The 17061-nt window shown below is 36.4% G+C and overlaps 1 protein-coding gene across 4 annotated transcripts in view; it reads right to left on the minus strand.

Moving 5' to 3' along the window:
• The window catches only part of PPP3CC (protein phosphatase 3 catalytic subunit gamma), a 96982-nt gene that overhangs the window by 18500 nt on the left and 61421 nt on the right, over positions 1-17061 (minus strand). For all 4 annotated transcript variants that reach the window (XM_081091137.1, XM_081091135.1, XM_081091136.1 and 1 more), the window contains exons 6-10: positions 15804-15943; positions 11633-11710; positions 11452-11546; positions 5658-5783; positions 4827-4898 (exon numbers count right to left, since the gene is read on the minus strand). In XM_081091137.1, the coding sequence (XP_080947263.1) occupies positions 4827-4898; positions 5658-5783; positions 11452-11546; positions 11633-11710; positions 15804-15943 (511 nt within the window). The remainder of the gene's footprint in view (positions 1-4826; positions 4899-5657; positions 5784-11451; positions 11547-11632; positions 11711-15803; positions 15944-17061) is intronic.

The following is a 17061-nucleotide window of genomic DNA, read 5'->3' on the forward strand; positions in this document are numbered from 1 at the left end:
CTGGGCATATGCCCTAACTGGGAATCAAACCATGACCTCCTGGTTCATAGGTTGACACTCAACCATTAACCACACCACTGGGCTGGTATTGTTTGCACAATGAACCATTCTGGGTGATATTCATCTTCTCTGCTTTTAGGGCAACTTGGGACATGAAGCCAAATGTCTGATTAAAATTTCTGAAGGAGAATTCTTTGTAGATGGCATCTCTCTCACTTAATTCCAAGCATCCCGCTGCTTTACGATCAAGTATAACATGGTCACTCTCCTATGCTGTCAACCAGTGAGCATCTGTGCACATGGTTAAAGTTCTGGGCTCCAGTCAGCACAGGGCTACTTGCCGAGCACTGCCTGCCCTCGAGTTCTAATATGTACTAGTTTTTATTTTCATTCAGTTCAAAATTGTTTCAAATTTCCTTTGTGATTTGTTATTTGAACCATGGGCTATTATATATATTCAAATCTCCTAAAATGTGGGGGTCTCTAGTAATTTTTATTTTATTTTTTAAAAATATTTTTTATTGATTTTAGAGAGAAAGGAAGGGAGAGAAAGATAGAAACATCAATATGAGAATCAATGATTGGCTGCCTACTGGGGATTGAGCCCACAACCTGGGCATGTGCCCTTGACCAAAATCGAACCAGGGACCCTTCAGTCTGCAGGCTGACACTCTAACCACTGAGCCAATCCAGCTAGGGCCTAGGTATTTTTTTTGTTATTGATTAATATCATTATGATTTTAATCTTTTGACACCTGAAATTTGCTTTTAGCCCATTAGATGGTCAGTTTACAAAACTGTTCATGTGGTTTGAAAAAAGAGTGTATTCAGCATTTGTTAGATGTGGTGTTTTTTATATGTCTATTAGGTTGTTCTAATTTCTACAACCTTCCTAATTTTGTTGTCTTCTTATTACAATCAATTACTGATAAATTCTCCCACTATCATTTGGATATTTCTAATTGTATTTTTTAAAACTATATTTTTATTGATTTCAGAGAGGAAGGGAGAGGGAGAGAGAGACAGAAACATCAATAATGAGAGAGAATCATTGGTCAACTGCCCCCTGCAAGCCCCCTCCTGTTGATTGAGTCCGCAACCCGGCATGTGCCCTGATTGGGAATCAAGGACCTCCTGGTTCACAGGCTGATGCCAACCACTGGGCCATGCTGGCTAGGCAAATTGTATTTCTTTTAATTTTTGCTTCATATATTACGAAGCCATGTTATTAATTTCATACAAACTTAAAATTTATTTTTGTTTTAGAGTCTATTTCATGTAATCCTAATCTACCTGCAACAGCTTTTCTTTGGGTAGTGTTTGATTTATACATTTATTCTTCTTTTACTTGCCAACTTTCTGTATTATTATGCTTTAAATCTGTCTCTTATTAAACATCATACAGTTTTTTCTTTTAAAGCCCCGGCTGGGTAGCTCAGTTGGTTAGAGCATCATCCCGATACCACAAGGTTGTGGGTTTGATCCCCCTCAGGTCACATGTAAGAATCAACCAATCAATGCATAAATAAGTGGAACAACAAACTGCTGTCTCTCTCTCTCTCTAAAACCAATAAATAAAAAATTAAAAAAAAATTTAAATCCTACCAGACAATCTTTTATCCATTTATATTTAATAAAATGGATATATTTATCATATTTTTTCTATTTGTTCTACTGCTATATATACCTTCCCTCCTTTCTTGCCGCCTTCTGGGTTATTTTTTAAATATATTTTTATTGATTTCAAAGAGGAAGGGAGAGGGAGGGAGAGATAGAAACATCAATGATGAGAGAGAATCATTGATTGGCTGCCTCCTGCTCACACCCTACTGGGGATCAAGCCTGCAACCCCAGGCATGTACCCTTGACTGTAACCGAACCCGAGACCCTTCAGTCCACAGGCTGATGCTCTATCCACTGAGCCAAACAAGCTAGGGCTGGGTTATTTTTTTATCATTGTATTTTTATTTTACTTTTTTAATTTACTGATTTTTGAGAAAGAAGACAACCGAGAGAGAGATACAATGTTAACACACTTTTCCCTTCTTCCCAGATGATCTATAATAATAAAAGCATAATATGCTAATTAGACTGGATGTCCTTCCGAACAAAGCTGGGGCTGTAGCCCCGGGATTGAGGCAGCTGCCCTCAGCTCTGAGGGAGGGATCGAGACAGTCGCCGCGGCTGCGAAGGCCTACTCTTGCACGAATTTCGTGTATTGGGCCTCTAGTATATATGTATATATATGTATATATGTACATATACATATATACATACATATATCATTCATAAACTTTACCTATATTTATTCCACTGCCAACTATTATTGTTACCTATTTTAATTCTATCTTTTAAATCCAATAAAACATTATTATTGTTTAGTAAAGTCTATAGTCCTTTGATTTACCCACATATTTTCTATTTTTACTCTTTATTCCAGAATCTCAAAGCTTCCATCTGGTATTTTTCTTCTGCTTAAATAATATTCGTTAGAATTTATTTAGTGTGGTTCTCCTGGTAATTTTTATAGTAAATGTTTTAATGGAAGAATATCTGAAAATGTTTATTTCCTCTTCATTCTTTTTTTAAAATATATTTTTATTGATTTCAGAGAGGAAGGGAGAAGGAGAGATAGAAACATCAATGATGAGAGAGAATCATTGATCAGCTGCCTCCTGCATGCAGCCTATTGGGGATCGAGCCCACAACCCAGGCATATGCCCTTGGCTGGAATCAAACCTGGAACCCTTCAGTCCACAGACTGATGCTCTATCCACTGAGCCAAACCAGCTACGGCTCCTCTTCATTCTTGAAGGGTATTTCTACTAGATGTAGAATCCTAAGTTACCAGTTATTCTATTTCAGTACTTTGAATATGTTATTACATTGTTTCCTGCTTCTATTCTCAGCTTAATTGTTCTCTTTTGAAAGTAATCTTTTTGCTGGCTGCCTAAAGATTTTTTCTTTCATCTGAAGCACTTTTACTATGATGTGCAGCCTCGGTGTTGTTTTCTCTATATTCATTTTGCTTTGTTTTAATTTTTACTTGGCTGCACTTTTTGCTCAAGAACTGGTTTCCTTATAGTCATCTTCTATCCCATACGTAAAAGTACTCAAAAGCTTTGCGCTATCTGCTCTGTACCTTCCACGTGGAATCTGAAGCATAAGTATGTGCAGGACTCTCCTCTGCACGCTCTAAGTAAGCGAGGCTTTCTCCACTCTACAGAGTTTATCATAATAGTTGAATCACCTAAGCACAAGAGCTTGGAGAGACTGAGACAGGCAGAGGTTTGTGCTCAGGTGCCACCATCCTTCCTGAATCTTCTGGATTCTCAGAAGTTAGGACCTTACCTTTAAAATCAAATCTCCCTGTGGCCTGGCCAGTGTGGCTCAGTTGGAGCATAATCCTATACACCAAAAGGTTGTGGGTTTGATTCCCAGTCAGGGCACATATGTAAGTTTCAGGTTTGATCCTCTGTTGGGGCGCTTACTGGAGGCAACCAATCGAGGTGTCGCAATGTTTCTCTCTCTAAGACCAATATAAACAAACAAACAAATAAAAAATAAAATCAAACCTCCCACAACACATTAGGGAAAAAATACTTGGCTACACATGCAACAAAACATTACTATATTAAGATCCCTCACAGGCCAAGAAGAAGAAAAACAAGCAAATATTCATATAATTCAGTAGAAAATGGGGAAAAGGTATGAACTGATAATTCACAAAAGAGAGGTAAACATGGTCAATAAACAGAAGAAAAAAAGTTCATTAGTCATGATAAAAATACAAATTAAAGTTTAAAAGACACCAGACTATAAAAAGTATAATGAACAGTATTGAGGAAAGCCCTGTGAACTATGCAACACACAGGAAATGTAAACTGGTACATCCCCTCTAGAGGTTATGTGTATCCGATTTAAAATTTTAAGTACTAATTGACACAGATACTAAATTTCTAGAAATTTATCCTATGGAAATAATTAAGAAAATGTTATTGTTCATATCCTAATATTGCTTTCTTTCCTTTCATACCACAGATCAACATCTGACATATTTATTGTTTGTCTTCCCTCCACTAGAATATAAGTTTATTGAAAGCAAGGATCTAAACCAGGGGTGGGCAAACTTTTTTACTTGAGGGCCACAATGGGTTCTTAAACTGGACCGGAGGGCCGGAACAAAAGCATGGATGGAGTGTTTGTGTGAACTAATATAAATTCAAAGTAAACATCATTAGATAAAAGGGTACGGTCTTTTTTTTCAATAGTTTTATTCATTTCAAACGGGCCGGATCCGGCCCGCGGGCCGTAGTTTGCCCACGGCTGATCTAAACAGTACTTGACACAAGCCAAGCATGTAACAAAGGTTAGTTGTTGACAGAATGTGCAACATTCTGTAAGGTCTATCTGTAAGAGTTCAAAATTATGGGCTTAAAAAATATCCAATATCCAACAGCAGGGGATTGGTTAAAACAAAGAATAATTGACATTGACAACTATGTAACCATTAAAAATTGATCTATAAAAAAAGTAAATGTCATGATACTATCACATGACCTCATTTCTGTTAAAAAGGAAAAAAGAAGTAGGAAAAAATATATGCACAGATAAAAGCTAACACCGTATATAGAGCCAAGATGTTATCAGTGGAAATGAGATGATAAGATTACAGGTGACTTTTTTCTTTATTTGTGGCTTCCTATATTCTTCAGTTTCTTATATTGAATACAAATCTTTTTTAATAAGAAAAAAATTACTCAAAACAAATTCAAACCAAAACCGAAATTCCATTTCTAGTTCAAATGAGGAAAAGGCAAGTTTACCTTCAATTTCATCGTCGGAACTCAACTCATCATCAGAGCATATGTTGAGAATGTTAACCAGCATCTCTGTGACTATAAGATAAAGCAAAATAGCCCTGATTTTAGGAACAATAAATTCATTAAAAAAAAACAACCCAAATTTAAATAATAAGATACTTTTCCAAAATGATGTGGATATCTAAATAAACATACTTATCAAACATAAATAAAAATGACTTGTCATTAGGCTATTAAGAGTAGCTACAGAGTAGCATTATATGTAAACCTCCTGGTTTATATACAATTTGGGGAGATTACTTGTTCCAGTAAAAGTCTGGAGTCTTTGAAGATTCTATTGCATAATTACATGATTTCATTAGACTACTATCCAGAGTCATTTCCTTCACTGATATGCACATGACAAGACTTCCTCCCATTTTGCAAAGAAGTTAAGCCACCAGGCCAGGCCTATATCCAACAGGTTTATTTATATTTGCATAGTTTTTTTGTATAGGTGCACAAATAAAGTTCTAAGGGCAATATTTCCTATATAAATCTCTGTTATCACTGAAGAAATCACTGAAGGAATGGTATAATGACATGTTATTTTAACATCTTGATCATAGTAGGACAGCTACATTAAGTGGATCTGTATAAAAAGAAAAGCATAATCAACTAGAATTGTAATTTAAAAACCAATTACGTGTCATTTTAAAATATTTATTAAAAAACAAAAAAAATTAGAAAGCATTTTGATAACTTTAAAAAAACATTTCTGAACCATCAGGGGGCTCATGCAAATATAAAAGTATGCTAAGATAACTGATAGTCCAGATGCTTTAGTTCTCTTACCTTTTTCCCCAACAAAAGGCAAAGACCATGTGAAAACATCCATAAAGTTTGGAAGCCAGTAGGGGTGTGGAGAACAGTTAAACTGCCTGATATTCATGACATTGTTTTCATATTTTAACACAGCAGCTAAAAAGGTAAAAAGGAAGAAAATCTGGCACAGAGGAACATGACATGGCAACTAGTATGCATTGTACAGTTGTACATTTACTACACAGAATTCAGTAACCTACTTGCCATTTGCAAATTTAGAACTTAGTATTTAAAGGCAGATGGAAAATCTTAAAGCACTTTATATATAGTTCATTCTTTTTTTTTTAATGGCTATGCTTATTTTTATTATTATTATTATTATTTGTAAATACTCACCCAACGATATTTTTCCTTTGATCTTTAGAAAGAGTGTAAGGGAGGGGGAGAAAGAGAGAGAGAGAGAGAGAAACACCAAGACCAAGGCCGGAGATTAGCCAAAGCCAGGGATAGAGCTTGGTATGAGCCCTTGACAGGACTCTTCACTATCCAAAGGCCAACACTATCCACTGAGTCAAACTCGCTAGGGTTATATAGTTCATTCTTTTAAGAATAATCCCAAGGAACAAAGTTACATGAAGAGCTCATATTTTATTTTATTTTTTTATTTTTTAAATATATTTCTTATTGATTTTTTTTTACAGAGAGGAAGGGAGAGGGATAGAGAGAAATATCAATGAGAGAGAAACATCGATCAGCTGCCTCCTGCACACCCCCTACTGGGGATGTGCCCGCAACCAAGTTACATGCCCTTGATCGGAATCAAACCGGGGACCCTTTAGTCCCCAGGCCGATGCTCTATCCATTGAGCCAAACCGGTTAGGGCTTGAGCTCATATTTTAAAAGTACAAAAGAAACTAAGCTCTGAAACTTCAGAGCCATTGCACAGTAACTACCTATAGAAATCTCAGGTTCCACCTGAGAAAAATTTGCCATAATTTCATAATGTCCCTTTATTAGAGGCCCAGTGCATGAAAATTCATGCACTCAGGGGAGGGGGATCCCTCAGCCCGGCCTGTGCCTTCTCGCAGTCCGGGACCCCTCGGGGGATGTCCACCTGCCAGTTTAGGCCCGCTCCCCAGGGGATCGGGCCTAAGCTGGCAGTCAGACATCCCTCTGGCAGCTCAGTAGCCCTCAGGGGATGTCTGCCTGAGGCTTAGACCCGCTCACCTAAGCCGCAGTTGGACATCCTTAGCATGTCTGACTGTCGGACATCTCTCTCGCAATCCAGGACCGTTGGCTCCTAACCGCTCTCCCCTGCTGGCCTGATTGCCCCTAACCGCTTTCCCCTATTGGCCTGATCTCCCCAGCCACTCTCCCCTGCCAGCCTGATCACCCCTAACTGCCTCTGCCTTGGCCCCCACCACCGTGGCTTTGTCCGGAAGGACATCTGGAAGATGTCTGGTCTATCTGGTCTAATTAGCATATTACCCTTTTATTAGTATAGAGATAGATATTCAAAGTAGTTACAACTACAACTCTCCTTTGAGGGCAAACAGTTTTCACTAAATCGACAGCCTGTTTTGCTTGCCATTAGCCAGAGCCAAAGATTTTATAAATTCTCTGGGAGTTTATAAACATAGCAGTTATCTACAGATCATAAACTTGGAATAATTTACAAGGTTCAAAAGTAGATTCAATAATCTCTACATACAATATAGTGGATAAAAAGTGCTCATCTTTCCTATATAAGTCAGTATATTGCTAGGCTCTGTGTTTAATATTAACCAGCTCATACATTTGTACATATACTTTGGTATCAAACTAATTTTTTTATATTTGAAAAGTTCTAATATCCAATTCCTTCATCTTCATCAGCAATGTAATGTTTGTTTGTATTATTCTTACTGTGATCATAAATAGAATAGGGTATAACAGCTCTCGAGAAACGACAGATATACGTCATCTCCTGGTTCCTGTTTCTTTCCTTATTATAGAATAGCCAAGTGTTCTCAAATTTACGTTACTGAATGTCTAAAATGTACACCGTAGATTATAAAGAAAAATACATGAACATAGAATCTCTAGCTCTTAAAAGCCTAACACTGACTACAATGTACATGTTCCATTATTTTCATGTATATGTATTTTATTTAGATTACATGAATATATAATTACTCAATAATTGCCTCAGTCTACACAGGAAAAGGGGTGGGAGGTAGGTCTCAACAGTGGATAATTAAAATTAGACCTTAAAAACTGATTTAGGGTATGTTTCCAATGGACACAAAAAATAGAAATAGAAATCTCTAAAAATCATGACGTAAGGGTCTTTCATATAACCAGTGGAGCTAAGAAATACCTATGGATACCAATTAAGTCTAAAGAATATTCAAGAAAGAAACACCACAGTAGAAGAAAGAGAAGTTGCTTTTTTCAAGAAAAGAGGCACTTGTACGGGGAGTAACTGAGTGTCACCACAGATTATTTCAGGTGCCACATTTTCTGCCTTTTACCTAAAAAAATGCTTAAGAAACAACCAAGGGAAATAGGATTGTTTCAAGATATGATTACTGATTATATCAGAGTGGACAGAAAACTCAGGTAGAATGAATTGTGACTGTAAAAGTTTACTAAAGTAATAACCAAGAACAAAACAAGATTAGAATGAAGCAAAAAGTGAGCTGGCAGTTAGCAGTGATTGCTGCTTTAGGTGGCATGTTTCAGCTTACCACATGATAAATCCACTGGGCAATCAATGTTCTTAATAGTAAGGTAAAAAAACAGGAGTGAGAAGGTAAAGTCTTCACAAATATGAAGACCAGAACCACTTAGTGTCCGTGAGGAAGTTTAACAACACTAGCAGTGCATACCATTCATAAGGGAAGAGACAAGAACAAAACTGAACTGCTATATGTTGGAATTATTAGGGGGGAGGGGGAAGAATTAAAAATGGAATTAGGGAGAAGCAAGACACAGTAGGACACCTAAAACCCAGAGAAGAATGATAAGAAGTAAAAATAAAACATAAGGCTGGGAAAGAACTTAAGTCTAAAAAATTGCTTTTTAAAAATGGACAGCAAGTCATTGGAGTATATACTGGTAGATGATTGATCCAAATCCAATTTCAATGAAATGTGCCATTTCATAGTTTATTTTTAAATAGAGTAAATGGTAAATATATTGTGGACCTCTTTTAAAGTTCTCTCTCCAACTGCATATACAAAGTATGACTATAAAGTAATGAGACTCAAGAAACCACCAACTACAAACACACAGACCTTATATATCAGGTGAGTGTGGTCCTTTGATGTAATCACACCAGACATAATAACAGTAAAATGCTATAGTATTATAGCAATTTACAGTCTGATGATTTTAATTTCATTTTTATTATTCCAACCTATCTTCAACAACCCTATTTGACAGGTATTTTAAAGATAAACCTGCTCAGGGAAGTGCTGTTCAGTGTGAAGTAAACTTAAACGCAAAGTGAAGTTATCTTGTTAACTGTGAATTTAAAATGAAGCAGGACTAGCCTGGAACTTCTGACTCCTAGCTTAGTGCCTCTTTCAACGCACTCTGCTGCCTTACGGTGTTTTTAATTCAAAGATGCTGCCATTACTCAAAATGTTTTTGGAACTCCTTTTTGGGAACTGCCTCCAGAGCCATTTTATAAGCAACACAAAGAAAACCAGTCTCATTACCTTATAATCATACCTTGTTTCTGACCCCAAATGGTATCGACTAACTTGAACACTCACCTTACTCATCAGTCTGCACTCCGAATGACTTTTGGCTGTTCCAAAAATCAAATCCACCCTCAAAGGACGAAGATTTCCCATCATTGTGGATATTATCAAAAGAATGTGTCGCAGATGCTGAAGGCAATGCCAAAAGAGGAGTTCCAAAAATATTTGAACAATGGCAGCATTGTTGGAATAAGTGTATAGCCTCCCCAGGCAACTACTTTCAAGGGACAATACTCACTTGAATATATACGTTCTGGCATGTTTGTTTAAAAGTTATATTATTTTACAGTCATACTTTATAAACAACAAAATAGTTACAGAGGCATGAAGTTTTTAGGTGAACCACAGTCCTGATACAAAACTTAGGAACTATGACTGATAAAAGTTAAATTAAATAAAAAAGACTTTAAAAGGATAAAGTTTCAGAAGTAGAATTTCTGTGCTGAAAGGCATGTGGATGGCTAATCCTCTTTTTCTATATAGGAAACTGAAGTTTAGGGAGATTATGTGACTTACCTAAAGTGGCACTACTTATTTATTTGTTTGTTTGTTTGTTTATTATTTCTTTTTTACAAGAATGTTCACTGTTTTTTATGAAAATGTAGAATCAACCCAATGGTTAAAGAAATCAAATTTTGCATTACAGTTAAAATGACAGAATAGAGCTCCACATCTACATGGAAGATCTAAAATACAGTGTTGTTTTTTTAAAAAGTGTCTTTATTTATTTTATTTTATTTTTAAAATATATTTTATTTATTTTTTTACAGAGAGGAAGGGAGATTTTTTACAGAGAGTTAGAAACATCGCTGAGAGAGAAACATCGATCAGCTGCCTCCTGCACACTCCCTACTGAGGATGTGCCCGCAACCAAGGTACCTGCCCTTGACCAGAATTGAACCTGGGACCCTTCAGTCCATAGGCTGATGCTCTATCCAATGAGCCAAACCGATTAGGGCTGCCTTTATCTTTTAGAGATACATATGACAATTTTTACAGATGAAATTGCATATCTCTTTTGCCTTTTAGTAATTCAGAGGAGGGAGAGGACATGGGAACGGGTTTTAATGAAGTACATGAAGCCATAACTGGTCATTGTTGAAGCTGGGATATGGATACATGGGGGTTCATTACATGTATACATTTGAGGGCAAAACAGTATGAAAAGCAAGCAAGGTGAAGGATGATATATTCAAAGTTATAGAGTATTTACATAATTTAAAAGCACACAAAACCCTACTTTTATATTGCAGTGATACATATATATGTGCGTGTGTGGTAAAAAGAAATTCATGGGAATGATAAACATCAACTTCAGGAGAGAGAAATGGGATGTGAGATTTATGCAAAGAATTTCAACTGGTTTTGTTATATTTTATTTTAAAAAATTGGAAGCAATTAACACAAAATGTGCAGAGTTAACAAAGATGGATTGTTGTTAGCTGTTGGTTATGTAATTTGTTTTCTGAATCCTTTTCTGAATGCTTCACATATTTGTTTAAAAATAAAATTTTTGGCTACTTACAAAAGATCAACATGCATACTATTTATTATATTAGTTTCTGGAAAGGCTTGGACTAAAGTTAAGATTTTTTTTTCACTTTGGTATAGTATTCATTCTATCTATACCATTCTTCAACCAGAGCAAAGGCAGCTTAATAATACACAAACATTAAAACACCAAATGGTAGTATTTTATTGAGATAATGTTATAAATAAATTAAATTCACTGATACCAATAATTAATGCTGACGGTTCTAACCTGAACCTGGAATGATTTATTCGTCTTATATTTTGATTCAGTAGCACAAATCACACCTGTTATGATCGGTATTTATACTCTCAAACACCTCAATAAAGGCCCAGAAATCAGAATTTAGGCTCTTGCTTGGCTTAAGAGATGGAAACCAAGCAAGAGCCTAAATTCTAAGTTTCTTGCCTTTATTTCAATTAAAACCTTTTCCTTATTTAAAATTTATACATATGAAAAAAACGCATACACATATATATATATGTTAAAATAGAGCTCACATTTACTCACAAATTCAAACTCAAATATCGCTGGACTCCTTTACCTTTATTATTATAGACATCTAGGTAATTGGGGGCAGAGAAAATCGTAATGAGTGATGGAAAGCCTGTTGTCTGGCTCTTCCTGTACATTCGATACCTGGAAGAGAGATGACAGCCCATCTGTCCTGATATTAAAGGCAAAAACTCTGCATTGATATTTGGTACAGTTTTAATATAACCTACCCAGCATCTTGGGCTTCATGGGCTCTGATTATTGATAACAAATTATTATTCCGCAAAAAGTCACAAACTGCAGGGTAACTGAAAAAGAAAATTAGAAAATATAAATCCAGAATTAAAACAACTGATTTTTAATAGGAAGGGAATAACTTAGAATGATATGAGCTGATTGTATTTTGAAATTAAGGTCTTACATACCACTGAATTTTTATTAATAGCTTAGCAATCATAATTCTGTTTTTCCATTTCACTAATATACCTCATTCTAGATCAGTGGTTCTCAATCTTCCTAATGCCACGACCCTTTAATACAGTTCCTCATGTTGTGGTGAGCCCCAATTTCATTGTTACAAATTGAACATAATTAAAGCATAGTGATTAATCACAAAAACAATATGTAATAATATATGTGTTTTCCGATGGTCTTACGCGACCCCTGTGAAAGGGTCGTTTGACCCCCAAAGGGGTCTTGACCCACAGGTTGAGAACTGCTGTTCTAGATCAAATATGAAGATACAGTAATAGACAACCCTAGGTCAGAAACAGCTCCCTTCTTTTAATTTTTTTGTCTTACCCCATGACAATAACACACCAAAACTTTTCTTGCTATATTGATATGTTAAAAAGTAGCATGGTTGTGTGTGTGTGTGTGTATTTGTAGGTGCTAAAAACTGAACACTCAATTTTCAAATTGTCAAACTGCTAGAAAAGCTAAAGAACCTACTTATAGCTTCACAGGTAATATCAACACTAAGATAATATAATGCAATAATATTTTAGATGTAAATGCAAATATTACATCCAACCTTATTCTAATTAAAGAATATTTGTCATTCTCGCCGAAACCGGTTTGGCTCAGTGGATAGAGCGTCGGCCTGCGGACTGAAAGGTCCCAGGTTCGATTCCGGTCAAGGGCATGTACCTGGGTTGCGGGCACGTCCCCAGTAGGGGATGTGCAGGAGGCAGCTGGTCGATGTTTCTCTCTCATCGATGTTTCTAACTCTCTATCTCTCTCCTTCCTCTCTGTGGAAAATCAATAAAATATATTTTTTAAAAAAAAAGAATATTTGTCATTCTCAATGACAAATACCTGACAAGAAGAAGTAGAGAATACAAAATTACCCTGGAATAATCCAACTGTTAATTACTTAGCTTATGTTTAAATCTTTGTTTCTTATTGTGCTAATTAGAAAAAATTAACTTTTAAAAAGAGTTGTACATTCACACGGCATAAAATTAAAAGATAAAAAAGGGGATGGTGATCTCCTCTCTACTCCCTACTTCCTTTCAGCTGCCCTGAAAGAGAGAAGCAACCCATGTCCCTGGCTTCCTTGGGTGCACTTTCACAGACACTCTATGCAACTTCAAGCAATTACCCCCACACACATGGACATCACTCCCACCCCAACTTCAAGAAATATTATCAGATGGTAAGCAGAGCGCTGCATGTATCTTTTTTTTCACTTTAGTGATTATTCTATACCAGTTTACAAAGAGTTGTTTTCTTTTTTCATTTTTTTAAATTTATTTTTATTGATTTCAGAGAGGAAAGGAGAGGGAGAAAGAGAGCTAGAAACATCAACCATGAACAAAAAGAAACATCAACAATGAGAGAGAATTACTGAGCACTGATCAGCTGCCTCCTGCATGATCCCACTGGGGATCGAGCCTGCAACGCTGACATATGCCTTTGACCAAAATCGAACCCAGAACTCAGTCCACAGACCAATGCTCCATCTACTGAGCCAAATCGGCCAGGGCTCTTTTTTCATTTTTTTTTAAAAAAGCTTCACTGTATTGTCTGGTACATTCCATTGTCTGGATGTAATACAATTTATTTAACTAGTTTCCTACTGAACATTCAGGTTGTTTTAAATCTTTTATCATAAAAAATGAGTAATGAATAACCTTATTACAGGCATTTTATACATTTGCAAGTACAGTGATTCTTCTTATTCTTCTTGCCTATGTTTTGTAAAGTTGCTGCAAAAACTGAATTAGTGAATACTGCTCCCAGGGGAAATACAGAATCAGGGTCCTGTGAGCCTCTGCTCCCAACATTTTCATCAACTGATCAAACTGTTTTATGTGTGTTTCTGAGTAAAGACGCCTTATTTAATATATATACTGTTGATTCATGAGCATGGAACTTATAGCCAACAACACCATAATTCATGCCTGAACCAAGCTTAGAGCACACAGCTCTTTTCTCTGTAAGGCACATCACAGCCTTCTGGCACTGAGCGACACTAGACAGCACTTGGGCACTGTGCTTGGAGCTGCTTTTAAATAGCAAAATAACCAAACAAAAACGTGAAAAATGTTAAATACTCCACAAACAGAATACCTGCTGACAGCTACGAGAGCTGAAACAGAAGGCAGAGCAACTCCTAATAATTCTAACCTCAGCAGGAGCACAGGTGGGGTGACAGATTTTTCATCACTCTGCACACATCCATGTCTGCGAATAACTGTGAACGTGCTATGAGTATTGATTTTGGGGTTACAAATAAATCATAGCAAGCAGGAAAATTTGCAAATTAGAATTTGTGAATAACAAAGATCAACTATACTAGTACAACCACAGGATTATGATTTAGAAGTAGAACTTCCGGATCAAAGGCCATGGGCATTTATAATTGAGAGATATTGCCAAGTTGACCTCCATAGACATTGTAGTGCTTTCTACTGTACTAATAATACAGAAGTATTTTAAGCAATGTAAAGAAAAGTAAAATTTAAATGATTTTTATATTAGTCACTGGTACAGTTGGCGGAAAGAATGTTAAAACTATGGTAAAATTGAGGCTTCTTACTTTTTAAAAAAATATTTTTATTGTTTCAGAGAGGAAGGGAGAGGGAGAGACAGATAGAAACATCAATGATGAGAGACAATCATTGATCGGCTGCCTCCTACATGCCTCACACTGGGGATCAAGCCCACAACCCGGGCATGTGCCCTTGACCAGAATGGAACCTGGGACCCTTCTGTCCGCAGGCCGAAGCTCTATCCACTGAGCCAAACCAGCTGGGCATGGCTTCTTACTTTTTGTATGTAGGTTCCATTTAATTGGTGTATCATCTTAGGCAATTAACAGATTTTTAGGGGACTCTATATACATGTATTATTTGTCATAATAAAATATTGCAATAAAAAAAATTTAGATTTCAACCCAGCTGTCATGGCTCAGTGGCTGAGCACTGACCTATGAATCAGGGGGTCACATTTCCATTCCCAGTCAGGGCACATGCCTGGATTGTGGGCTTGATCCCTGGTGGGGTGGGTGCAGGAGGCAGCTGATCAATGACTCTCTCTCATCATTGATGTTTCTATCTTTCTCTCCCTCTCCCTTCCTCTCTGAAATCAATCAATCAATATATATGAAATTTAGACTTCAAATTTTCCTATATTTCTCTATTATTTTATTTGTTTATTTTTGTTAATCCTCACCTGAGAATATTTTTCCATTGATTTTTTTTTATAGAGAGAGTGGAACGGAGGGGAGAAGAGAGAGAAACATCGATGTGAGACACATCAATTGGTTGCAACCCGACCCATGATTGAGCCTGCAGCCGAGGTACATGCCCTTGACCAGAATCAAATCGAACCCACAACCCTTCAGTCTGCAGGCTGACACTCTATCCACTGAGCTAACCAGCTAGGACTATATCTCCCTGTTTTTGAGCGGCAACACACAATGAAAGCTTCCATATGAGATTTAAGATAACAGCCAACTTCCAGGAATGTCCTGAGTTCACAATGTTCTGTTCTTTTTATATCTTTGCCGATACCAGTAGTTCCAAAAGCTGGAGCGCTTTTTAAAAAAATAAGAGGACTCCCGAATCAAAATGTCTGGGGGAAGAGCCAAGGAGTCTTCATTTTTAAAAAAGTTTATAGATGAGGTTTGGCAACAAATTACCTAGATCATTTAGAGTCAGACAACAACATTAAAGTACTGCTCAATCAGGTTTGGTATATTACACTTATCAGGGCATAAAACCTACTAACTACAACCAAAAAAAGAAACAAACAAGAATCGTCTGCTTTCTATTAATCAAAAATTTAAACAGAAGTCCCTATGCTACATGAATTCAATATATAAAATACTTAAAATAATTTGATTAAACATATTGCCATTTCCTTTCCCAACTTGGTAACTCAGGATCAGCTTACCTGTAAAAATAAGAGCACCCCCGGACAGTGTTGTGGGAGTAGTGCTCCAAGGTCCTTTCGCTGCCGTAGTCCTCTAAGGGATCAGACCAAAGCAGGTCACACACTGGCCCAAAGGCTGGAGGTTCTTTAAACCTGTCTAACTGGAAGACAAGCAAAAGCCAAAAAAAGAAAAATCATGAAAGCAAAAGAGCTTTTGAAAATTGGTATGGGTGAAAAAACACAAAAATCCTTCCATCCATAAGAATGTATTAGGAGAGAAGGCAACAAGCCCCTAAAGGATTTTCCTGCAAGAAAACCAACATTTAACAAATTTAGATACACAATTTCTATCATTTTTAATAATACAGGATCAGGAAAAAGTAGGTTTGTATGAAAAATGATATAATAATTAATAAATAATACAAAAATAAATTATTTCATGTACTCACAACTGTAAACCTACTTTTTAATTTTATTCATTGCTTCATTTAAAAAATAATTTATTATTCAATTATAGTTGACATACAATATTATATTAGTTTCAGGTATGTAACATAGTGGTTAGACATTTATATAATTTACAAAGTAATCATTCCAATAAATCTAATATCCATCTGGCACCGTATATAGTTATCACAATATTATTGACTTATACTGTACTTTACACCCCTATGACTATTTTGCAACAACCAATTTGTACCTCTTCCTCCCTCCCCCTTTTTCACACATCCCCAAATCACTCCTTCCATTTGGTGATCATCGAAATTTCTCTGTATCTATGAGTTTGTTTCTGTTTTGTTTATTCATGTGTGGTTTTTCATATTCCACATATAAGTGAAATGATATTTGCCTTTCTCTGTGTGATTTATTTCACTTAGCATAATTCTCTTGCGGTCCATCTATGTTGTTGCAGATGGCAAGATTTCATTCTTGTTTTAAAAAATGTTTTTATTGATTTTTTTTTTTTATGAGAGAGGAAGAGAAAGAGATAGAGAGAAACATCGATGAAAGAGAAATGTCATCGATGGGCTGCCTCCTGCACACCTCCTACTGGGGTTTAAACCCACAACCCGGGCATGTGCCCCAACCAGGAATCAAACTGGTGACCTCTTGTGTTCATGGGTCAATGCTCAACCACTAAGCAACACCAGCCGGGTGGACACAAGATTTCATTCTTTGTGGCTGAGTAATATTCCATTGTATATATGTACCACTTCTTTATCCATTCATCTATTGATGGACACTTAGCTGTAATTTAATGCGGTTGTGAGAGGAGGTA

Source organism: Myotis nattereri (assembly GCF_964212035.1).
Source record: "Myotis nattereri genome assembly, chromosome: 5".
Taxonomy (NCBI): Eukaryota; Metazoa; Chordata; class Mammalia; order Chiroptera; family Vespertilionidae; genus Myotis; species Myotis nattereri.